Genomic DNA, 24,449 nt, shown 5'->3' with positions numbered 1-24,449 from the left:
GATGATCTTAAAGAAGCGCCACGGTGAACATGTTCTTCTTCCCTGATATCAACCAGGATCATGAGACCGGACCTATGACCATTGCCATGAGTTAATTGAAGTACAACTCACGCACGGTCGCACTCCGTGTACTCCGTAAATTGTGGCTTGGACCTTCTGCAGCCTAGTAGCCAGGGGTGCCGGGGTGTTCCTGTAGTGTTACATGGTCAGGCACGAGACAGTGGCGAATCAAATCCCATTTATCCCCTTCCCCTGCGTGCTTCATCTGATGTTCCAACTAGATTGGGGAAGATAGATTGAGGTGGGTGCGAAGAGCCAAAGTAGTTTCTTCAGGCATGCTCTTCCATGCTCTTCTCACGTCGTAACTAAGTAATATCAGGACTGCGTAGGCTGCTTCCAGGTTCCATGGTCCATAGCTGCTAAAGAGTGCTAAGGTTGTGGGGTCCCAGATGAGACGAGCTCCAGATGGAAAATCTTTCTTTACTCTGAAGGCAGATGTTGACGCGAGTCACTCGACAGAGTAAGTGACTGCTACTCTGATTCATTATTGAGAGTTTTACCCTTAAAATCGCTCGGTTACATCCCTGCAGTAGCCGATTCAAATCGTTCGAGGGTGTGCTCATGCTGCGCATGAGGGAAGACCAAGTGGGCCCGGAGAGGCCAAAATTCTGGGGATTATTATTGTTAGCCAACACGTTGCATTATTGGCAATGGGCATGCAGATAATGACTTGGGTTTATTCCGATGTCGCAATAGGCATCGCCAACGATCTAATCATGTTCAATCGAGGGCAGTCCTGCTCTATTTATTTGGCTTGTCGTCGGACAGATCGGCAATATTTTGAAGGCACACTGCATCTATCTCAGCTGAATCGACACAATGCGAGGGAGTATCAAAAGTCCAATGTAACATTCAAGTGACATACATGGATTGAGCATCTTCAGTAGGTATATCGATGTGCAAAAATCTGCGAGCGCCTGCTTCCTGTCTGATTCAGACGTCGCTGCTCTAAGAGGGTGAGCCGGGCGAGTCAGTTGATCCGCTCACCCTTTGACGCCTGTGGTATCCCTGCTGTGTTGACTCTACTACTATCATCCTTACTAGCTAGAGATCGTTGTCTGGTCACATTTTTGGCTGAGTGGTTTGATATATGACAGCTCCTATACTTATACTTACCCCCTTCAATGGGCAATTCTTCGGACAACTGTCCCTGGCCGTTTTGCAATTGTCTTGGAACAGTCAGTTGTAAAATACGATATTAAGTTTCTGCTGGAGAAACTGGGTCCCATTCTTAATCTCATTCTTCGACATTCTCCCGTCGGCTTAGGGGGAGTAAGTCTGTCATGAGCACTATGAGGCCGTCCATTCCTCGTTTGTCCGCGTTGCTTCACAAGAAACCGGTTCCCATGCTTTCTCCTGGGCCACCTTTACCGCCCAGCATACTTGTTGATGAAGAAATATTGCCAGTATTGATTCCAAGAACTTCTAGTTACCAAACCCTGGTCAAGGTTGGCTGGGACGTGTCTTCAACAGTATGGCTCGCGCGTGAACTGCAAGGGTAGCCTTTGTTCAACTCGAATCTCTCTCTTTCTCTAACAAACAGACAAGCATATAGACGAGCCAGAGAGCGTTGTGGCACTAAAATTGCTAATAACAATGCGAGTTCTGCTTCTCATGAGCATGAGGTTGAAGAGCACATCTCCATGACAGACCCATCACATCTCTGTTGCTCACTTATCTGAACATTCCTAGACTCTTTTGAGGTCAAAAGTCCAGAAGGTTCTTATTCATGTCTTGTGTATCTACCTATAAGGGAACCATTGTTGATGTATCAGTGGTGCCTTAATGATAGAAAGAGGCCACTGCCCCTTATTAAAGCATATATTCAGGTTCTCCTCAGGGGACTTGATTATCTTCATAAAGAATGCAGGATAGTTCATATAGTAAGTTTGTCATCGGCCTTGCTTTCTCTTGGTGATACTGGGCCCCGGCAGCTGCCTAGGTCTTAAGCTTGAAAACATCATAGTCTCATTCAATGATCCAACCGTACTTGGTGATTTCATGGATTCTTAGTTTAAAAAACTGATGGCTTTTAGGATTGATTCAACTAGACACCCAGTATATCAGTCCTGTAATGACTTCGGGCCACTTAAAATCCTGAGAAGTATACCACAACTTGTCGACTTCGGCTTAGCAACCAGACTCGAGGAAGACGACGACGACGACTGGGGCGTCTGGCCTATTCAGCCAGACCACTATCGGTCGCCAGAGGTGATACTGGGTAATGGGTGGCAAATGCCTGCGGATATTTGGAACCTTGGTGTTCTGGTGCGTCCCGTCACCCTCCAAGATTGTTGCGTCCCTTAATCCAGGCCAGTTGTGGGACATGATGGAAGGCAAAGAGTTACTCCAGCATATCCATGATCACCAAGGTCGCTACGATGCTAAACTACATATCGCCAAAATAATAGCCTTATTCGGTCCACTCCCTCCAGAGGTGATACAAAGGTATCACTACATGCGAGAGTACTCGTGGCCGCAAGCCGTTAGACGAGAAGACGACAGAGTATGCGAGACTGCGGCGACTACTTCTGCGGGCCATTCTTTGACATATTACTGAGTTGCCTATCTCGAACGGGTTCTGCTCAACACTCGAAACATCTTAGGTTGATTTCTCTACGAAGACCTGATCTCCGACCGAAGACTAGACGACACAGTTTCCTCCCTTCAGGGAGAGGAGAGGGAAGAGTTTCTGGATCTCGTCAAGGCAATGCTTGTCTGGCATCCAAATGCGCGAAAAACGGCAGGCGAACTGGCGGGGCATCCTTTTCTTCAACCAAAGCAAAACAAGCGCCTGATTTCTGCGGGTGTTTGCTAGCGGAATGACTGGAAATCGTGGCTGATCCCAGTTCGGCGGTGCCATCAGATGACGGTTGACGCGAACGTAGTTGTCTTTGTGGATGATACCTGATAGATCTGATAACCACCTCCCGCAGTAAATCGGCATTCAATGAAATACGCAAAGGCAACAGATTCCCAACAGCAAGTCTGGGGGTATGTCCTTTGAAAACGTTTGTTGTGGGAGGACAAACTCAAATGAGACGATATATACTCGCTCGTCTAGGCTGCCAACAACAGCCTTGAGTCGATTTGAATCAGATAAGCGCGCGTGGAGTTAGCAAATTTACAAGCAAAATAATTCATTGCGCGAAAGATTAAGTCATAGCTATCTATATAACAAGCGGTACTAATGCTACACAGACTCGAGCACCTGCTAATATACCCCAAAAGGTTTAGAGCTACATAGTTAATAACTTTGCCTGGTCATTGTCCAGGGCAAGATACAGCCCAGACTGTTGGATACAAACAATTCGACAGTCCTATCTCGATGGTACATTACATACTCAGGAATATTCACGAAGGGCAACTAACTAGAGTGATCAAATGATGGCGTCTCTAGCGGACGCCCCTTTTCGGAGCAAAAGATATTTATGGCTCACATCCAAGCCACTTGGCAGCCAGTTGTCCAGCCTGTTTCAGAAACGAAATTTTCGCTGGACGAGCCGTTGACTGGTCACTAGTGCCATGGGAAGAAGGCCTGGACTGCGGCGTGGCTTGGCCCGAGACTGCCCGCAGACCATCGTGGCCAATGAGCAATGGTGCCTGGGAGCAACGGCAGTTCCCGCGCTGACGTTTTTGGTTGCGTGGCGCTCTTTGAAACAGGAGAGAGTCTGGACTTTGCAGTTTGCACTCAGTCATACAGAGTACAATGACAAGTTGGGTGCCATTGCGTGGTAGGTATGGAAAGTGGACATACACAGTGACAGTATTAAAACTGCGAATTATTATTAGTCGGGGTTAGTAGAATCTGCGCCATAGAACTCTCCATGGCGTTGGACCAGCCTAAAGGACAATCGAATCGATCAAGATTTCCCTGTGACCCAGACCCAGTCGGACTTGAAATCTTCCAATGCGGAGGACGATCGATATGATTAATATTAGCAGTAGACTAAGGTAGTATCTCGTAGTACTGGCTAGTCTGCTCCGTAAGACAGCCTCGTCGAATCCTTCCTCACGATTATTTAGGCTAGCGTATCCCATTCCTCTTCTTCCTTCTCAGTTTACCCTTCTGTATTTAATTTTGTTACCTTCTTTTGAGTTTCCTTTTTTGTCTGAGATTATTCGACTACAACATTCGTTCATCATCTCGACTTGTCTGGTTACAAGTTTAATTCCCCTTCCTCTCGCTCGATCTAATCCTTTAACCTTCGACGTTCGTTCTCCTTACATCTCCCATCTGTACTTCAGTCCAGCACCATGGAGGGACATTCGGCTCCACCTGCTGCAGACGCTGCGGGTGCAGGCACAACGACCGATGCTGCTCCTCCAGTCCAGGCGAATGTTCATGCGCAAGCTGCCCATCATAACCAACCTGTCAGTCATGAGGAAAAGGGACCTATTGGACGCGTCACACCTCGACCAACCTTTCTCGAAAACCTTGCCGACTCTCGCGAGAGTCAATTCAGGTTCCACCGTCGCAAAAACGATGACTTTGACAGCTACTTTGTATGTATTGTCTGTTTTTCTCCTGTTGTTCTGATCCGGTACTGATCTGCTGGGTGGATAGCACGGTCCCCGAGACCTTGATAAGCATTCGAAATGGCCGGTCTTTCTTCGAATGCATGGCAGTGTCTTGCCCAAACTGATTCTTCCTCTGCTCTTTGTCGCGGCGTGGTCGACTTTGATCACACTCTTCTCACATTACGTACATCCCCGTAAGTGGCTCGGCTGCAATATGTGGTGTATCGCTGGCTGATCGTACCATCAGTTGGCATTAACAATATTCTCCTCACGGTTCTCGGTTTCGTCGTCGGTTTGGCTCTTTCATTCCGAAGCTCTACAGCTTACGAGAGGTATGCGGTCAACTCTGCGGTTTGCCGTCGTTTTTGCTAACTGTGTCTCAGGTGGGCAGATGGACGAAAGTACTGGGCGCTCTTGGTTCAAACTTCTCGCAACCTTGCTCGCACAATTTGGGTCAACACGGCGGAAAGAGAAGGTGAATTTGAAAAGGATGATCTTCTAGGCAAACTGTGAGCCTGACTCGATATGAAATTGTGAACAGGGCTAACCCATGCAGAACGGCCATGAACCTCATCCTCGCGTTTGCCGTCGCCCTAAAGCACAAACTGCGGTTCGAGCCAGATATCGGCTACGAAGACCTGGCGGGTCTCGTTGGACACCTGGACACCTTTGCCAAGGACGCCCACGACCGTGCACGCCTTCAGCCGCCCAAGAAGAGTTCGTGGAAGGCGATGGGTGAATATCTCGGCGTCTCCTTCGCCGAGTCGAATCCCAGGAAGCTCGTCAAGCGCTCAAAGAAGCCTCTGGGACATCTGCCTCTGGAGATTCTCAATCACTTGTCTGCATATGTTGACCGCTGCATTGCGAATGGCACCATGTCCGTCAGTCTTCACCAGAGTCAAGCCAGTAAGTCCTCGTCCTTTCAAGTGCCGTTTGGCGTCTGGGCCATGTCGCTGATTACTTCCACCAGTTGCTGCTCTGTGTTCCTTGAATGAAGTCCTCACTGGAACCGAACGTGTGCTGGATACACCACTGCCGGTGGCCTACAGTATTTCCATTGCTCAAATTGCCTGGATCTATGTCCTGGTGCTTCCATTCCAGCTCTACCCCGCCCTGCATTGGATCACTATTCCCGGCTCTATCGGTAAGCCCTCTACCTCTTGTCGCATATGTGTGCAGAAACTAACTTGCACAGTCGCGGCATACATCATCCTCGGACTCGCCACGATTGGCAGCGAAATCGAGAACCCTTTTGGCCATGACGTTAACGATCTCCCCTTGGACACATACTGCAGGCAGATCGCCGTCGAGCTCGACATCATCACCGCGATGCCGCCCCCCAAGGTGGACGACTTCACCTCCCGTGACGAAAACCTCGTTCTCTTCCCTCTCAGCACCTCTGGATACCCCGACTGGAGGGACCGCAGCGTCGAGGATATCCGCGCCGCGCTGCGGGCAAAGGTCGTCGCCAACACCCCGTCCTCGGGTGGGTCGGACTCGTCCACCATCTTAGGGGACGGAAGCCTACGGTCACGGACCGATACGAGCGTGGCCAAGGCATCCGTCTGAGATGTGGCTACAGTTTCGTCGGAAGTGAAATAAAACGAAAAAGTTTGATTTAGATTGAAATCTGTATACCAGGGTCCATCGTTTATCGTGTTTGTACAGCGTCGGCATTGATCGTTTTTCAATCGAGCATGCGAGTTTCGGTGTTTTGTCTGAACAGAAAGGGCATTTGCAAATTGTGGATATATCTCTCGTTTATGAATATTGGTCATGTGGGACTGTTTATATGCTAGCATTTCATACAATAGCCATGAATATTTGCAGGAGCATCTGTCCGCGACCTAAGCGACGACCCATTGTATGAATGTTCGTAAGGCAAACTCATCCGGGTGCATCTGTTGTCATGAGTGTCCTGCATGTCCGGTGCTCTGGCGTTATCACGCCTGACGCTGCCTTTGCGTCTGATCTGGCGGGCTTGTTATGCCATTGGCTCTTCTGGCCAACGGAGCATGTAGATAGCACCCGTCCCTCGACAATCCTGGGACTCTGTCTCCGCGGAGCACGTTCGCGTCGGGGGACCATGCCCCTCTAGGTCCCAGCGACGCGACAGAACCTCAAACCCACAGACATTCCATCTTCCATTTATAATTCCGCAAAACCAACCACTCTATGGCACAAACAAATCGCCCCCAGACCCATGTACCACCGCCCCGAGGTAATTCCCCTTCGCACACACCCGCCACGCCACGCTGCCCCCCGTCGCCGTCGCAGTCGCAGATTTACTCCCCCCGCCGGCGGGGCCACCGATCCAGGAGCTCAGCGCCGCGACGACGGCCGCAGCGTCCGGGCGTGGCACGCGGATCCAGACTGTCTGCGCTTGGCCCTCACGGGCGATTTTCAGGATGTCAAGCGGGATGGCTGTCCCTGTGAGGCCGAGGAACTGGGCGAGGGCGGCGGTGAGGTGGGTTTTGGCGGTTAGGGGGTCGAGGGGAGATTGGCTTGTTGAGGTTGGTGGTTGGGTGATTCTGCGATTGACTTAAGTTAGTACCTAAGGTATGTGTGGGTGGAGTGGTGGGTGTAGAGCGTACAGTTGGAGTTTGAGGTAGGTCCAGGGTGGATTGCGGGAGGTGAAGGTTTGAACTTTGGTGGAGGAGGGTTTTGACGCGTCGCTCTCCTCAGGGGACTTTCGCTTGGATGGTGTTGGTCCTGTTTGGAGGCTAGAAGGTTTTTCTATTATTGAGGTCATTGTGGGTTTGTGATATATGGAGTATCCTGGGTGTTGAGAGTTTGTGTCGGTAAAAACGTGTTGCTGCGGAGCGGCGCGATAAAGAAAATTGTCCGCGGTCTTGGTGATGTCACGGTACAGCGGACTCGGAGTGTGAGAAAGCTATGGGCGCATCCAACCAGAACTTTGTAATCCTCGAGAATCAATTATTGTTAAGGATTGCCTCTTCGAGTCTCTGACGAGCTCTTCTTAGAAATTGCTCTTCCCCATCTTTCCCAATGTCCAGTTCAGTGATACAAAGAGTCTTGTCGCGCGATTTCAAGCCGCGGATTACTTCAGCATTGGACTTGGGAACGTCAAATACCTATCACGTATGAGCAGCCGTCATTACAGCGCTGTATAGGCGAAGTGCTCATAAGTAAGGATAGATACCTGGGCAAACACCCGCGATACAGCTGCGTTCGCCTCTCCGTTCCTGGGCACCGCGGCAACGCAGACATCTACTTTCTCCGCTCCCACCGCTATGATACCTTCTCGGGAGCTGGATGCGTTAGGTTTGACGTGGCATGCAATCTGTAGGCTGTATTTCTTGGGCGTTTGTTGGGTCTTATTGCGGGATTTGGTGGTTACATTTTCGATCAGGCGGAGCAGAGGAGTCGCGCGGCTGCTCATGGGTGGACTGCGGTAATTGAGATTCGTTTTAAAAGATTTGATATTCAGGAGATAATGTGACGATTCTATGTCTGTTGTGCTTTGGTCTGATGTTCAGTTGTGGTGGTGTACAAGAAATGCAGAGTAGAGAGTGGTAAGCAACGTAGACTTACAGAGTCTTGGCTCGCTTATATATACTTCTATTCTGCGCAGAGTAAATGAAACACCAACACTGTGCAGGAATCGAAAACGATAAGGTACGAGATCATTTCAAAGAATCGTAGACCGAGTCGATTGCTAGACCATCATTGATGTTGCAATCAAGAAGCAATGTCTTCTGTGTCTGCAGCAACTCTGCATCTGCCCGAAGACTCTGCCTTGAGCATTCGTTAAGTGTGTATAAATATGATGAGATAAGAAGCCATTTAGCAATTAGATCGCAATGACTGCTATGAGCGACATACATGGCTACCATACTCGGAAGAGAGTCAAAGTTCGCAGTACTGCCAATAACGGGATAATCCCTTCGTGATAGAAGATATCGCTTAGTATCTCTCAAGCCTAGCATGCCTGTGACAGGCGATGATACCTTGACTGACAGTGTGAGTCTCTTGACCAGACAGTTATGCTTTCTATTGCATCAATACTGGATTTGTATGAGAACAGACAGTAGAATACAGTGGGAAGCTCAACCAGAGCATGATGCGTAGATTGATGGATTGCTTGAGAGTTGAGACAGTATAACAGAGAAGTAAAGCAGAGGCAGAAGGACGAAAATGAACAGTCTGATGCGGGATGCAAAATGGTAGAGATGAGCAAAAGCTTTTGTTTACTGGTCACTGCAATCCTCCCAAGGACGCTTTGCTTTCACCACAATCACTGGCGATGTGTCCACTCTTTCATCAGAACACGGTCTAATCTCTTCAGAATAGCATCCTTAGCCTGAAATTGCATTTCTTAATTGTTTACAGCTCTAGTTGGGAAGACCCTAGTCTTTGACCACGGTTTACCTTCCTCATTAACTGCTGTTGAATGGTCTTTGTGAGTCTCTTGACATGTTTGAAGATGTAAACAGGACTGACCATGTGAAAGAACATATTCACAGGAGATCATTGCTTCATATTATTCCTTTTAGTTCTCAGAGTGCCATACATTGTTATTATATTATTCACATCAGCACGCAAACGGTCCGGGTTCCCCGTGTCCTGAGGGCGACCTGTAACCATGGACATATCCACTCGAATGGACCTCTTTCAGAGAGCTCTCTACCAAAGTCGCGGTCTTTTCCCAGGACCAGGCTTCTACACTGGCCTGGAGTTCTATTCACATGAGGAACGAGCAAACACTCCTACCCTCGAGGCAAGTGAATTCCTTCTTAAGCCTGCCCAACGACGAGCTTCGACTCAGTTATGTAGCCAACCCATCAGATGTCTAACCAAGTGCCTTAAAATAGGGAGATTGGTACGCTTCAGCTGTTGCTGAATCTGCTACCCATCGAATCGATCCTCTGACTCCCCTGCGACCCACCGTTGGACTCTATCCCTATCCAAAGTTCGACGATGCGTCCGCCACTCGAGCGCAATTAATGGGTGGGCGCCCTTCACTACCTGTCTCGCAATCTCGTCTGCCTGTGGGACTGTCTTCTCGTCCAGATTATCAAGGTGTGCCTGCTTCTCAACTGATACATGGACCGTCGCCTCTGTCTGCTACTCCATCTGCACCAGAACACCAGCCTGGGGCAAAATTCGAGCCTTTTGTTCTGTGTTCAACTCAAGGAAGTCTCGATCAGTCTGCTGTTCCTTCGAGCGTCCGCTCCTCATCACCAGTGGAGCACAAACACTTGGGCATAAACACTAACAAGAACTTGGTAAAGACTGAGCCAGAACCTGCAGATGATCAAACCACCCCTCATGGCGATCAAACATACTGGAGTCTGGAAAACCTGCCTGAAGTTCTTTACGTTCTCCGACCCAAAACCGACTACCGCAAATCGAGACACCGTGTTTATAAAACAACTAGTGCAATTACCGGAAAGCAGATTAATGACTTTGCCGTACTCCCGAGCCAAATCTCGTCCAACGTCGAAGGATGGAGACTCGAGGCCTGGATGCGTTTGGATCGTCGCATCACTCAGCAGGATATCATCGACCGTGTCAATCCCAAGTACAAGTTGACCGCAGAGGAGATTGAGTCTCGCAGAGAGGACTTTCGCAGCGCCTTCCATGTGGCTAATTGGAATGTACAAAAGTCCGTCTGGGATATCGATCGCATGCTCAAGGCTATTGGAGTCGATATCCAGAAGAATTCCACCAGGGGACTGACGCCTGGTTTGATCGATCCATCAAAGGGCGAAGCCGGCGGACGCATCCCTCTACCAGGAGAAAACATTATTCATATGAAGCAGGCAAGGATGAATATAGAACCCACTTCCAGATGCTCCGGTGAGATGGGCGAGGGTTGCCGTCTTGGCCCACTTCACACTTCGCAAGCCGATTTAAGAATGGAACCGAGCAGGTATGTATTTTGGCTTTCTTACCTCAGTTTAGAGCGCTGCTAACATTGCTGCTAGCCGCGAGATCGAAGCAGAGCAGAGTATATCGCAACAAGGCTTTGCAATGGATACGTAGGGCTCCATCTGTGCCCTAATTGTGCTCTATACTAATTGACTTCTCTATCCAGCAATGCGAGAGCCACTTCATCGTCGCAGAATAAAACGGTTGACTCCACGCATGCCGACTTCGAATACCCCGATGTGGATAGCTTGACCCATTGCACCGAGCCTTCCACCCAACCCTTCCACGATGAAGACGATACTGTTGGTCGCAAAATGAGTTTGCAGAGATTTTTGAAAAAGAACAACATGTCGTATGAGGATTGGCTTCTCCGCGATTACGATGCTGTTGACAGAGATACCCTGAAGCGTGGACGCAATAAGGATTTGGAGTCTCAAGATCCCGCAAACATAACCGCCAGCTCGAAGCGCAGACGTGTTCACAGTCCGGAAATTGAGACGTCCCTGACCACGGACAACAACCGGAAGCGCAGACGTGGTGAGGACGTAAATGTCGACGAGTCGGCGGCTGGCAGCGATGCTAGCACAAAGCGCAGGAGTATAGAAAGGTCGAACACTGGCAAGTCCGCCAAAAAATCTAGTGATGATTTTTGGGCTACCGTCTTGAAGGGCTGAGTGCTTACTGAAGAATTGGAGGGAGTTTTCGGTACATACTAGGACCTGGCGTTGAGGTTGGGTAAAGCTGCCTATTTCTTCAATTCTTTTCTATTTTCTTTTCCATGTAACGAGTACTTGGGTCCTCGAGATGGGTTTACAAGGACATGGTTTGCGCTGGAAATCTCAGTTTGCTTTCATTCGGTTTCCATGGACATATTGACAGAGGCAGCATGTACATCGTTCAACTTCATTTCACAGAGATAGGGATGCATATCACAGTGCTTTTTCATTCACCTCATTCCATCCCTTTCTCTATGTATTCACTCCTGTATTGGTCTCTTTACACTCTGTAGAAGACTTCTCGTCGCCTACGCTTAACTTATCTATACAACCATCTCTTACTCGTACTTCAAACACAGCTCAGCCATCTTCTTTAAATGAACTCTCAGACCGAGCCCAGGACCTATAAATAGGAAGTTCTACCCATGGCCTTCTATCTTCTTCCTTCTTCCACACCCTCAAGCTTCTCACCAGCCCACCAGCCTGATTAGCCTCCTTCTCGACAAACATATTAAATACAACCAAAGGCCCTATTAAGCCTCATTATACTCGAAATACAATAAAGGCCCACCTAGTGAGCGATTTTCAGCTCAGATCCACCATATCCACTCGCTTCGTGCCTCTGCCGTGGAAAGGGTGCCCATTCAGCAGCGAGCAGCAATCAATATGACTGTTCGCAGCTTACAATACGTCCAGAAGACCAGACAATAGGCTCCACGCAGCAGCAGCCATCCAGCCACGCGATCTATTTCCGGTGCCCTTTTCCTGCTTCGCTCAGCGGAACCAATGAGAATTGTTCAGTTGCGTTGTTCTAAAAAAAAAGCTTTCCAGCCTCCTCGTGGTGTACCTGCAGCGCTGGGCGAACTGGGGTTGGGTGGGTCTGCAGCTGTCAGTGAGGACATGACAGCGGATGTATGTGTCGGGAGCGCTTCCTATGCGGAGACCGGCGGACAACCCCGGAATGATAGTAACATGGGCAAGCTGCATATCATTTTGAAGGGCAAAAATTCTCTGTTTCAGAAAGACAGCTTCCGACGGATCATGTCAAGTTGTGTTTGTGAGTCCGGGGTTTTCAGGGGCTCGCTAAGGAGGTGAGGGAGACAAAGACTAGAGGAGGCACGTCGAGTGAATATTCGCTCACCCCGTTTCATCACCATCGCAGAACCAAACCCAAACTTCTCTCAATTCAGTCGACTATACCAGCCTCCACATTATTGAGAAATCGAAAAGAATGAGGAGCTCTCACAACTCAATATGGCGAAGTCCAATTCTTCTTCGTCTTTGTATCCTCCTGATCTCTCTCGTTCGGGACTTTTCTTCCTCAAACACTTTCCCACTTCATCATCGCAAGTACCGGCTTGCTCCCACAGATCACCACAACGATCAGCTTTCGGCAACAAGTTCCAAGACAGCATCAAGTGAGTGTTGATGAGTGCCCGTTGAGACGTGTGCACAAGTGTTGCCTAGCAATGGCTGGGTTCGGCGCCGTTTCTTTTGCATGGCTGACATCGGGTTGCAGCCATCAACAATGGGCAAAATCGAGAGAAAGAGTCTCAAGGGCTCCAAAAGCACTGACAAGCGTCAGGGCAACAAAAGTGAGTCGACTTCCTCTGTCCCTTGGAAACCGATCCTAATACAGTAGCAGAAAAAACACCTCGGCAGCGCAGCACCGAAGCTGTCGACCCGCGGAACTTTACCAGCTTCCGTGAGGACCAGAAGGATTGGTCCTGGGACAATCTCCCAGCCATACTGTATCAGTTCAAGCCCACAAAGGAGGATGAGAAGAAAGAGCGGGAGCCGCCCAAGACGAAACTCTTGGGCGGCAGATGGGTCAGAGATATTGAGATCCTTCCGGATCACATCTCGTCTGACGTCGAGGAGTTCAGAGTCGAGGCATGGATGCGCCTCGACCGGCACATCCATTTACAAGACATTATTGACCGCATGCACCCGGATTTCGCAATAGAACGCAACGCCCTTCAGCAACGAAACGTCAGATTTCGCAAAGCCTTCCATTTGATTGCGTGGAGTTCAGGCAACAAGATCAGTTGCCAGCTTGAGCAGGACGTCCTGAAAAGGATGAGCGAGCAGGGCATTGACCCTACACTCAATTCTACTCGTGGATTGACTCCTGGTCTCATAAATCCTGAGCTTGGTGAAGCGGGTGGTCGCATCGCCCTTCCGGACAAGTATGGACCTGAGAGACGTGGACATCGTGGACCACGCACTCCAAAGAAGAAAAGGGATGTGGCAAAGACCGAAGAGGACGTGAATATGGATGCGCTCGACCCTGCCACTCCCATCAGAGAATACCTGCCTTTGACTCCGCCCCCGTCCATGCCAGGTCCCTCGGTCAAGCCTGGCTCTTCGTTCGGTCAGAGTGCAGCTTCCCAGGAGTCGGTGTCTGCCATTTTCAGTTCTCCGTCTCCTATCCCAAGCTCCCCTGTTCCGCTTTCGCCTGTCTTCAGTTCTCCTCTTCGTTCTCCTGTCCTTTCTCCAGTCTCTTCTCCTGTCCCCGGTTCCCCGGTTCTTACTTCCACTGTTTCTGAGGAGGACAACCTCGACTCTCCTCTGGAGAAAACCCTTTATGACGGAGACCTGTGCCCTTGCAAGTTCGACTTTTTGTTCAAGGGAGAATCAAGTCAAGGACTCGACTGGCTGCATCCTTGCGAAGAGGAAATTTCGGGCCTCCGCAAAGATGCGCCCGAAGTCTTGAAGGCCCGCCACCGACCACAAATGAAGCGAGAGCACAAGGCTTTCAAGAAGGCACTACCTTTCTGCAATACCGATTCCCTGTACGCCAAATTCGCCAGCAGGTTCGACCTTGACGATATGATCACCGTTGTTCCAATTCCTTGCACGACTGCGCCGCCATCGCCGGAATCACTATTTCCATCCCTCGTCTGCGAACCCATGACGTTGCGTCCAATTTTCCGCCCACGTCCTGCTAACGAGTGCGTATTGAAATGGGTATACGACGTCGCGCTCAATGAGTATTACACCGGGCAGAAATTCCTTTTCGAAATGCCTTATGTGGAGGGCGTCATGTGAGTGTAGATCTACCTTTCAATATCTGCGTTTCCTGTGTTTACTTTCCCTTGTTAGTGGGCGTCTTATTTGAATTTGTCATTTGTCTCCTGTCCTGTTCCTTTGTTGTCTGGTGGCCTTTCGTTTCTACAGATACCCCTTCACGCGAAGGAAGTCCTCCATTTCGTGGGAACGTTGCTGGAGCGGAGTTGGCCTTGGCGTCGTCGGGTGGTTTCCATGTCTATTGTTGTCGTTTGAGATTTGTGTCTTTCTTGCTTTCTGTTTTCCAACAGCTGCTCTGCTGTCCACTGCGCGTTTGGACCGTCTCAGTATGAAATGGCGTCGTTCGGATAAGGTTGATTGCCAAGGCGGCGTTCCGCGGATAGCGTGACTGCCACGAGTTTGTGATATGTAGGGTTGCACTTTCCTCTTTGGGCAGAGTGAGCCCGCCAGTGAAATCAATTGTTTCTTCAATATTAATCCTTCAATTCCGTAAAGTCGTCAGTCCAATATTGCCGACATCAGCTCGTTTGGATTATGGCAGGATATATTTCATAATGTCTTTCGCGCATACTCCCAGTCTTGAAGCCTATCAGGCATTGAATATTCAAGAATACCAGACAGAAGTAAACACTCATAAACCGAGTGATCATACAAGTTAAACCCGCAGTCATGTCTGACTTCTATATAAAAGACTGCCATTACATTACGTCTGGCTTAAGAGTCAGTTTCTTACAAGATCAAAGAACAGTTTGGGTCGGAGATATTTCCCTCCAGTATAAGCTATAAAGACCGGTAATGTAGTTGCAGAGTGTCTATAGCATTGAATCCTGAGTATAATTTGTCACAACTAACCAAAATTTTATAATGATGTATAGTTATTTAACTTTATTGCAGGATGGAATTACTCGCAGCTTACCATACATCTATGAATAGCTTTATTTAAACAGATACCATATTACTTTAGGTAAGTAAAGTATTCCAGGCTTTACCTACAGAGATATTTCTCTCTGAGTAATATTCCTATATATGCACATTCTCAGATTCTGCTCAAGCAAGGATCGCCTAGCACTGAGCTCTTCACACTTTGACTTCTGATGTTATATTCACAACGCTTCGGCGCTCAGGTATAATTATAAGAGTTAACTGGTTTTTGCTACAGTATAACAATTCTTACTCTCCTTCATCTTCAGTATCATATTTCAAAAATAGCGCAACTAAGTCTATCTCATAAGTATGTTCTCACCACCTGTTGATACTCCTGGTACGTCCCATTCTATTGCATATCAATGTCACAGCAACTAAGATGCTCATTTTAGTGATGCAGCAGTTGACATGCCATCGTCAGTGTCACCATGTTCCTCGTCAAACAATATCATACTAACACACCTGCAGATGACACCCCTCCTGACAGATACCACACCTGCATCAACACCCACCACGCAGCCTACTCCGAGAACAATCTACCCCCGCTCCTCTTCCGCCTGGAAGCACCAGCATTCGATAATCTCCCCCCGCTTACAAACCTCATCGAGAACGGCCAAGTCGTCAAAGACCACAACGGCCGTCCCCTCCGCGCTTTTCCCTTCCTACCAAGATACATCTCCATCCGCCCCGCAGCCTGGCTCCTCGAGTACTGGATGCGCACAGACCCACGCCTCACATACCGCGACATAAAGGCGCGGATGGTCGTCCCTGCAGCCCAGCGCCCGCGCGAGAACACCCTCAACATGCGCCGAGAACGCCAGTGTAGGAATCCACTAGCGCTGTCCTGTTGGACGAGCCACCGCCGCGCCGTGGGAAAGGTCGAGGTCGAGCGTGTTGCGCGCTGGTCGCTGGATCAAATCAGGTATAACACGACTATGGAGATCGAGTACGGGAGAGGCCCTAGCCCGAGCTCTGGCGACCAGCGGACTGCAGTGCGGCTGCGCTCCAGGACTCTGGCTGGCGGCGCGCCGGCGTACTACCCTCTGGATTTGTTTCTGGATGGTGAGGAGGCCCATGTCCCCAGTCAGCGGATCCGCGAGGCGTTGAGTCTCTTCTGGCAGTTGTCTGAGAGGGCTTCGCTGCTTCGACTCGGGAGTTGGAGGCTGCTTCCGGCTGAGGAGCTTCCTGAAGCGTGGCGGCGTGGGAAGCAGCGTGGGAATGTGGGCGAAGAGAGGGATGTGGAGGCTGGTTCAAAGCGATCTGACAGTGTCTAGGTGTAGAGCGGGTGGCTCATCTAGAAGGATGCTGCTTGTATATTAATTTGGTTGGGAAGATTGGGATCCCAAGCTTGATGAACATTGGTATGTCGTCCACATATTTGGCAGAGTGACAATAGAAATTGGACTATAGAAATCGACGGCCTGTTTCCTGCAAAAGGAATATAGTATTTGAACATATGTATCTATCAGTAACAGAGGCTTTGCAGAGGAACTTAGAAAAGAAGAATGCTGTCTAAACTGGAGAATCCCGTGGCCACTCCCCCCTCATTAACATCCTTTGCCTTGGTCCTCATCAACCATCCGCCTTGCTCGTTCCGCAGAACTTTTCCATTGGACTGATCCCAGAGAATGGTGCCATAGATACCTAACTCCCCAATGACCTTGCCGCTGAGAACCTCGCCATCGCTCCTCAAAGCCACATTCTTGGCCTCAGCCGGTGGACGGATCAGTTCCATCAAGATCCATCGCTTCCATTCGCTTTCTGGAATGGACCGTAAGAAGTCGGGAATAGCAGATTTATAAACGTTGTTGCCGCCTCCTTCCCGCTGCGGTTTGAGGACGTGGTTGAGGGCTGTCTCGGGGTTCAGAGCCAATTCTCGGCCGCGTCCGCTTGAAGAAAGGTCGTATTGAGGCGCAAATGTTTCCCGTAAGCGAGCAATAGTGGCCGGATCGGTGTCTGCCAGGAAGTTCGCAAGGTGATCGGGCCCTGCAGTCTCTGCCAGCACTTGCTGTATAATCTTAGATCCTGCCAACTGGTTCAGAACGGTGGGGCATTTGATCGCTGCGGAACGCTCCAACTGTGTTCGTGCCTCCCAGTCACGCTCGGAGGTGTAATCAGTCGGGGCATAGAAGCAGCGGAGATACACAGTTGTCACTTCAAACTGCGTGTCTGGTGAATGAGGGGGTCGGTAGATGAGAGGCCGAGAGGCGTTCGAGGCTGCAATCGATGTGTGATCCAAGATCTCGGTACTGAGTAGTCGGAAAACCGGGATCTTATGAACGGTAGTAAGCTGTCTGGAGAGTGCTAGCTGGTCAAATATATTCCGTTCGTTCTCCTGTACCACGAACAGAATACACGTGGGAAGAGCCGGGTTCGACTTCGAAGGCCCATAAGCGGAATGCGCCGCAGCCAGCCCGGCTGACAAGGTCTCCACAGCGGTATTCTCGGGAGGTACATTCGACTCAAATAGTGGGTGGGAAGGATAAGAAATGGGATAGCCTGGCGGGGAGGTAAGAAGCTCTGAATGGAGCTTTCGCACCAGAGAAGATAGGCCGCCGAAGGACGACGAGATAGTGTTGAACTCCACTTGCTTCAAAGACGGGGCGTCCGTGTTTGTCGGAGCGTGAGCCATGTAATCGGATCGGTATAAACCAAGCGACAAATTCTGAACATATCCCCCCCCCTTCTTGACTGAGATGTGAACTTTCCACAGACCGGAGATGAAGTCGTCAACGTCAATCAGACTACAGGTCAAACAGTTTTAGTTCAGAACTCTCCACAGATGCTGTACTCCGAAGAAGCATTGCATTGAATCTAGGCCACAGAAAAGCATCAGAGTCTTACTCTTCCATAATCTTGCCAAGCCATTCCTCATTACATGTAATTGCGGCATAAAGCTTGTTGTACACGGTCTGCAATGCCTTGGCCTCTTCAAAGCATGCCCTTGGGAACAGACTCGGAAATAACGTCACTGGAGCATTCGTCGCCAATACACCATATGGGTCAGACTCCTTTGAAACGAACGAAGGATGAGGTCGGACCATCAAGCCATTTTGCGTCGCCCAATCCTTGATAGTCTTCACCAGGAATTCCTTCTGTGCGGGGTCCAGTCCCGGAGGATAATTAGCATATATCGAGTCACTCATTTTGAAGAGCGGTGTATATCCTGTAATATAGAATCTCAGTACTCAAGAAAGCCTAGAGAAGCAGTCGGAGGTCAATTGAGGAGGTTCAGATGCTAATATATCAACATCTCCTGCAAGAAAAGGCCATTATTAATACTGTCGATGAGGGGCCGTCGGCGATTAATCATCGGAGCTTTGGTGGGACTACGCCGCATACCGCCTGTTGTACCGCCTTGCATACTTGGCAGAAAAAGAGCTCTATCGCGATAACCAACCGCCGATAGCCATTTCCGGCAGTATCATTTTGGCGCGTCTCGTTCCATCCACGCGATCAGTTCATCAGAAATCTTCCGTTACGCAAAATCAGTACAGACAGCTTGCACTCTGATTCCATATGTCCAGCAGCTAGATTTCAGTGCATGCGAGATTTGTGAGATCGCGACTCTCTTGTCCCTCTCAGTAGCTCGCCCAATTCTTTTCTTTCTTGCTCGTCCTTCGCTTCTCTCAGATCTCACCTCTCATGTGACCCAATGGTGCCTTATCACTCAAGAGAAAACACAATTTCAGTGATAAGCTGGCCCTGCTGATGGGCTTACCGTAAGATACTCCTGGCTTCAACTCACTGTGCTGCGTTGAGGCTCCATTAACAAAATTAGCTCCACCAGGCGGGATGGAATCTGATGATGGCGATCCCCTCGACTGGACAGTTGACGAAGTAGTAGCCTTCCTCTGCCATAATCCTGAGACACCGTGGTCGCAGTCTGCGTCGCAGGCCCCTCGGCCAAACCCTGTCCAATTCGAAGCCGCTCTTCGAGAAAATTTGATAACCGGGGAGGTGCTGTTGCATGATGTCGACAAGGAAACTCTACGGGAAGAGCTTGGACTCAAAGCTATCGGTCATCGTAGCTCTATGCTTATGGCAATACGCTACCTTCAGCGACGTTCTCAGAAATACCAGCGTTCGAGGGTGGAGTTTGCTTCGCAACTTGATGATCGCCGGTATTCAGTTACCCCAAGTCACTTAACAGCTGTTATTCCAGGCTCTTTCGAAGAATTCTCGTCACCGATTCATCAGAACTCCGTGCTGCCAGCAGCGACTCCTCAGAGCCTGATACAGCGCCCTTGTTGGATGACCCCCTCAGCATCTACAGTTCCCCAAAATAAAAGGTCCTTTCCACCGGATGCTGCGACTTCTAGTGATCTGAGGGGCGACGAGTCTGCTACAACGACCGCTACTGCTAAAGCTAGTGGAAGTGCAACCACTACCAGCGAGAGACCTCCAAGCTTCGCCCCACCTGCGGGACAACGTAAAGATCCATCCAACCCTGGCGACCGCGTACGTGCTTATGAACACATCGTGGTTGATGCTGAAGGAAAGAAGCGACGCCGGCTGGATTTGAGCTCTCTGCCCGAATCACAAAAGAACCCTCATGGCTTAAAGTCCTCGAGCTCTCCGCAAGACAAGGACTGGTACATGGGACCAGATCGGATTCTGCCTTCGCAATTATTCTATCCGTCTACCTCTGATGAGGAGGATCATTCGTTCGTAATGCTTGGTCCTCAGAATTTGCCTACCGCTCAGCGCCACTTCGTGAGAAAGTGCATGAACTATCTCTTCAGACAGCAACCCATGCAGTTGAGTTCTGATAATGAAAGTAGTCAGATGGCTCTGATCCCATATGATTACTCAAAGGTGAGCGAGCACGACAAGAAATTCTTCACGTTGTACACTGCCACAAGTGGAAATGTGTCAGTTACACAAGAGGACATAAAGAAATGGCCCCAGTTAGAACAAGCAAGGGCTGCCGGCTCGCGACTGTCGCAAACACTGGAGCCATCCGACCCTTATTCATACCTCCTTCAGAAATACCCTGCTGCGGAAGACAATCAAGACGTCTGCCCCTTATACGGTGACTCGGGTTCAGAAGGAGAGTATGATGAAGAAACTTGGCAGGAGATTGCTAATGAACGCGATGATACTGCTCAAAGTAAACCGGCAAAGCTGACTCCCACTGAGGTTGACTCAGTGATCGAAGATTATATGGCTGAGTTTGTGAATCGGTGGCGCCAGAATGGCTTACCGAAGGAGAAGTATAAGGCCCGGAAGCTTTGGGTCACAGCTCGAAGGGCCAAGTGTACTTACCAAAAAGTCAAGGCTATTAATCGCGACATCGCCTTGCTAGAGAAACGGTTGGGTAAAGTGCTCGAAGCAATACGCGGAAGTGAATATGCCTCAACGTCGGAGGTACAAACACAATGTCAAAGCATGGAGCAGACTGTTATCGATATACAGAAGCAAAAGTGGCGTATCTCGGTCTTGGAGGAAGAGAAGTGTCCGCCAAAGGTTGCTTCTGCCCCCAAAACAAAGCCATTGCCAAAACCAAAGATTAGCGCCGCGGACGAGGAGTCTCTTCACTCCGAATCCGATGTTACTTCTGACTTCCAGGATGACTTCATTGACGACTCCGAAGCTAAGGAAGGGATCTCGTCTGTTCAGAACTTTGAAAACGTGGACAGCGTCGACAGAAGGCAAACACCGGCGTCGACGCCCTCAACGTCCGAAAGCGATGATGACATTATCAGTCCTTCGGGAATCAGACGTAAATCAAGGGCCAAGAGGTCGCCTTTCATGGCAACCAGCTCACCCTCTCCTGACCCTTCCGGGAACGCGCAACAGGCAGAGATTATTGACCTCACAATGGACTCTCCTGCGGCTTCAACAGACGAATTCAGGATCGAAACGCCGCCACTCAATCCTGCGCGACCACCCAGGCGGACAGAATCGGACGACGTTAGCTTGAAGATCGAAAGAAGTCCTTCAATATCTCCTACTCCCCAACTCAGCTCCAATGTAGTCGTCGAGATTCCGAAGCGAAGACCCGACATCATCAACCGGAAAGCTGAAGGGTCGAAATCGACGCGCAAGTTCAACACACCAGATCTGCCTGACCACAATGATTTTGATGGTCTCCTGTCGTACCCTTGGGACCTTCTCGAGGAACGCCACGATCGCCGTAGATTGCTTGCAAAGTTAATTGCAACCATGCCTGACTCCGAGCGTGAAGAGATGGCTTCATTAATACCTCAATACGAATATGATGAGTTGAAGGACATTGTCAAACAGGCTCTCGGAGTTCTTTTGAAAGGCCAGGAGGAGATGCCCGAACTCGATAGTGAAAAGAGCCGGCTGTTAATGCGGACCGCCTCACAATTCGTGTCATGGGTGAACTGCATGTACATGGAAAAAGCGATCAGCAGGAAGCGTATCCGCAAGGCACAGGAAGAAATTGCTGACTTCAGAGTCTTCCACAAAGAGCTTTGCAAGGGACTAGGACTTTGCAAAGGTCGGAAGTTCGATAGAGAACCAAGTGAAAAGAGTATTCGCACCTCAAGCGAGCATGTCGATGAGTCGGAGGGAGAAAAGTCTGAACGTGTCAATGCGCCTCACAGGAAGCGGAAAAAGGAAGTCAAAGAAAGTCAAGATGCCAAACGAAATCAAGCAAGTGCACAGCAGCGTGTAGCACGACAGGAAAAAGAGCGAAGAAGGCTTGAACACAAGATGAAGCTTATGGGTGTGAGCAACACCGATCCTACTCGTCAAGCAGTGAGCTTTGGAGACCCAACCATCTACTTGGATCCGCATATTGGTCAACGCGTAAAGCCGCATCAACTGAATGGTATTCAGTTTATGTGGCGAGAGCTGATACAGGACGAGAAGCAACAAGGCTGTCTACTGGCCCACACGATGGGGTTGGGGAAGACAATGCAGGTCATCTCGCTACTCAATACTATCTCTGCTGCAGCTGCTTCCAATGATCCGAAGATTAGCGAGCAGGTCCCCGAACGCTTCCACCGATCACAAACGTTGATTCTTTGTCCTTCCTCACTGATCGATAATTGGTACGAGGAGTTCCTCATGTGGACTCCTGAAGAGTCACGCATTGGCCCTCTGAGAAAAGTTACGGCTTCGATGATAGCGGTTTCTGAGAGGTTGCGAGAAGTGTCTGATTGGGATAAAGAAGGTGGAATTCTCATCATGAGCTACGACATATTCCGCAAGTGGATACACAATAAAGAGACGAAAAAGATGCAGAAGCCCCTACGGGATGATGAACATGCAAATGTGAGGAAATGGCTTCTGGAGGGTCCAAACATTATTGTCGCCGACGAAGCTCATAAAATGAAGAATTCTACTTCGGGAATATCTCGAGCGGCTGTGCAGTTCCGTTCTAAGAGTCGTATCGCCCTGACTGGTTCTCCCCTTGCTAACAACTTGACTGACTACTTCACCATGGTGGATTGGATTGCTAAAGGCTATCTTGGGGAATTTCCTGAATTCAAGGCAAACTATGTGGAGCCTATCGAGGAAGGTCTTTACGTGGACAGCACACACTATGAGAGAAGAAGGTCGCTCAAGAAGCTTCAGGTTCTCAAGGAGATTCTTGAACCGAAAGTGAACCGTGCCGCTATCACCGTGCTGGAGGGTGATATGCCGCCAAAGGTCGAATTTGTCATCACTGTTCCCCTAACCGAACTGCAACGGGCAGCGTATGATTCATACGTCGATTCTGTAGTACAGGGGAAGACTGAAGTTGGAACTGCCAAGCTTTGGACGTGGATGGCAATCCTTGGGCTGTGCAATAATCATCCAGCTTGCTTCAGGGACAAACTTCTCAGCCGCGCTAATGAGGCTCAAAGGGCAGGATCAAGTATGGATGAGATGCTACCGGGTGATGAACCTATAACCCAAGCAGGCATTCCTGATTCCGAGAAGCTGGTTTCTGAGCAAGAGCGGCTATTCGCCAATGTGCCGGACATGAACGCGCTGAATCTGTCGTATCGGGCACAGCTTCTCGACAGGATCATCAGCGAGTCAATCAAGGCCGGTGACAAGGTGTTGGTGTTCTCTCACAGCATACCGACTCTCAATTATGTTGAACACGTCCTCAAGGTCTCCAAACGTAGCTATCGCCGTCTAGACGGGAAGACCCCCATCAGCACTCGACAAGCGGCGACCAAGAGTTTTAATATCGATTCTGAGGAGAAAGTGTACCTCATCTCAACCCGAGCGGGTGGATTGGGCTTGAATATTCCGGGTGCGAATCGCGTCGTGATATTCGACTTCTCGTTCAATCCCATCTGGGAAGAACAGGCTGTCGGGCGTGCATATCGTCTTGGCCAACAAAAACCGGTATTCGTTTACCGCTTCATTGCTGGAGGAACCTTCGAGGAGATTATCTACAACAAGGCCATCTTTAAGACACAGCTCGCCGTCCGGGTTGTGGACAAGAAGAACCCAATTCGCTGGGCGTCTAAGAAGCTCAATGAGTATCTCTTCCCCGCTAAAATGGTAAAGCAGCATGACATTTCCGAATTTGTGGGGAAAGATCCTCATGTGCTGGACAAAATAATCAACGAAGACAACGGCGAGGAACGAGCAATCCGGAAGATCGCTCTCACCGAGACCTTCCAGAGAGAAGACAACGACAAGCTCACAGAAGAGGAAAGGAAGGACGTCCAGCAAGAGCTCGATGAGGAACGGCTTAGGCGTACTGATCCCCAGGCATACCAGCGGCTGATATTTGAGAGACAGAGGAGGGAGGAGCTCGTGAGAGATGCGGCGAGACGCAGAGAGGCGGAGAGATTAGCAACCATGGTGCCCATGTCTCAGCCTCAAGGGCAAAGCTGGCCTGGCAGACCCATCCTACCAATTCACTACGCGGCCGCGCAGCAAGCCCGTGTTCCATCATCCCAAGTGCCTTTGCCATCTACAGCTCCCGCTAGGTCCCATGAATGTGGGGACCGTGTTCATACTTATGATGATGGCCCATTCGCTCCTGCACATAACAGGCCCATTTTGCCACGCTCTCAGTCCATGTCGAATGCAGAGCTGGCCGTGTCTCAAAATGGGGCAGTTGACGGCAATCAGCCTGCGTATCGGGCTCAGACCGGGCCGCCGCAGCACGACGGCATGGTCCCTTCCGCTCTCTCAGAACCGTCTTCGCCGTATTCGCCGTCCTCGGACCCACCATTACTCATAGAAAGCCGCAGTGCGAGCGCTGAGCCGGAGCCCATGCACTTACCTGACGGGGGCAGCTCGCAACCTACACAGTCCAAGGACGGCAAGAAGGACGGAGGAAGCTCCTGCAAGACGCAGTAGCGATCCCAGGGGTAGCCA

At 49.8% G+C, this 24,449-nt stretch overlaps 8 protein-coding genes across 8 annotated transcripts; 5 read left to right on the top strand and 3 right to left on the bottom strand.

The window, feature by feature from the left end:
• Positions 1-4,317: 4,317 nt before the first annotated feature.
• Positions 4,318-6,150, top strand: ALT_6456 (bestrophin family protein; the record flags this gene model as incomplete). The annotated part of the gene is made up of 7 exons (XM_033563514.1): positions 4,318-4,566; positions 4,628-4,775; positions 4,829-4,913; positions 4,965-5,090; positions 5,138-5,487; positions 5,552-5,725; positions 5,777-6,150. The coding sequence occupies 7 exons, from the start codon at positions 4,318-4,320 to the stop codon at positions 6,148-6,150; spliced, it is 1,506 nt and encodes a 501-aa protein (XP_033419405.1).
• Positions 6,151-6,754: 604 nt separating this feature from the next.
• ALT_6455 (uncharacterized protein) lies at positions 6,755-7,333 on the bottom strand (the record flags this gene model as incomplete). Its single annotated transcript, XM_033563513.2, has 2 exons — positions 6,755-7,112; positions 7,176-7,333. The coding sequence occupies 2 exons, from the start codon at positions 7,331-7,333 to the stop codon at positions 6,755-6,757; spliced, it is 516 nt and encodes a 171-aa protein (XP_033419404.2).
• Positions 7,334-7,514: 181 nt separating this feature from the next.
• Positions 7,515-7,984, bottom strand: ALT_6454 (DUF167 domain-containing protein; the record flags this gene model as incomplete). Its single annotated transcript, XM_033563512.2, has 2 exons — positions 7,515-7,676; positions 7,745-7,984. The coding sequence occupies 2 exons, from the start codon at positions 7,982-7,984 to the stop codon at positions 7,515-7,517; spliced, it is 402 nt and encodes a 133-aa protein (XP_033419403.1).
• A 1,203-nt stretch (positions 7,985-9,187) lies between these two features.
• On the top strand, positions 9,188-11,150 carry ALT_6453 (uncharacterized protein; the record flags this gene model as incomplete). The annotated part of the gene is made up of 4 exons (XM_089600074.1): positions 9,188-9,374; positions 9,436-10,477; positions 10,533-10,586; positions 10,643-11,150. The coding sequence occupies 4 exons, from the start codon at positions 9,188-9,190 to the stop codon at positions 11,148-11,150; spliced, it is 1,791 nt and encodes a 596-aa protein (XP_089455536.1).
• Positions 11,151-12,720: 1,570 nt separating this feature from the next.
• On the top strand, positions 12,721-14,243 carry ALT_6452 (uncharacterized protein; the record flags this gene model as incomplete). The annotated part of the gene is made up of 2 exons (XM_033563510.2): positions 12,721-12,787; positions 12,838-14,243. The coding sequence occupies 2 exons, from the start codon at positions 12,721-12,723 to the stop codon at positions 14,241-14,243; spliced, it is 1,473 nt and encodes a 490-aa protein (XP_033419401.2).
• Positions 14,244-15,574: 1,331 nt separating this feature from the next.
• ALT_6451 (uncharacterized protein) lies at positions 15,575-16,420 on the top strand (the record flags this gene model as incomplete). Its single annotated transcript, XM_033563509.2, has 1 exon — positions 15,575-16,420. The coding sequence occupies one exon, from the start codon at positions 15,575-15,577 to the stop codon at positions 16,418-16,420; it is 846 nt and encodes a 281-aa protein (XP_033419400.1).
• Positions 16,421-16,638: 218 nt separating this feature from the next.
• Positions 16,639-18,292, bottom strand: ALT_6450 (glutathione synthase; the record flags this gene model as incomplete). Its single annotated transcript, XM_033563508.2, has 2 exons — positions 16,639-17,890; positions 17,991-18,292. 2 exons carry the CDS (start codon positions 18,290-18,292, stop codon positions 16,639-16,641), a joined length of 1,554 nt encoding a protein of 517 aa, XP_033419399.2.
• Positions 18,293-18,941: 649 nt separating this feature from the next.
• ALT_6449 (putative SNF2 family helicase/ATPase) lies at positions 18,942-24,431 on the top strand (the record flags this gene model as incomplete). The annotated part of the gene is made up of 1 exon (XM_033563507.2): positions 18,942-24,431. One exon carries the CDS (start codon positions 18,942-18,944, stop codon positions 24,429-24,431), a length of 5,490 nt encoding a protein of 1,829 aa, XP_033419398.2.
• Positions 24,432-24,449: the final 18 nt, after the last annotated feature.

The sequence above is a fragment of the Aspergillus lentulus genome (assembly GCF_001445615.1).
Source record: "Aspergillus lentulus DNA, contig: Alt12, strain: IFM 54703, whole genome shotgun sequence".
Lineage (NCBI taxonomy): Eukaryota > Fungi > Ascomycota > Eurotiomycetes > Eurotiales > Aspergillaceae > Aspergillus > Aspergillus lentulus.
This window is presented reverse-complemented; position numbering and strand designations above follow the sequence as displayed.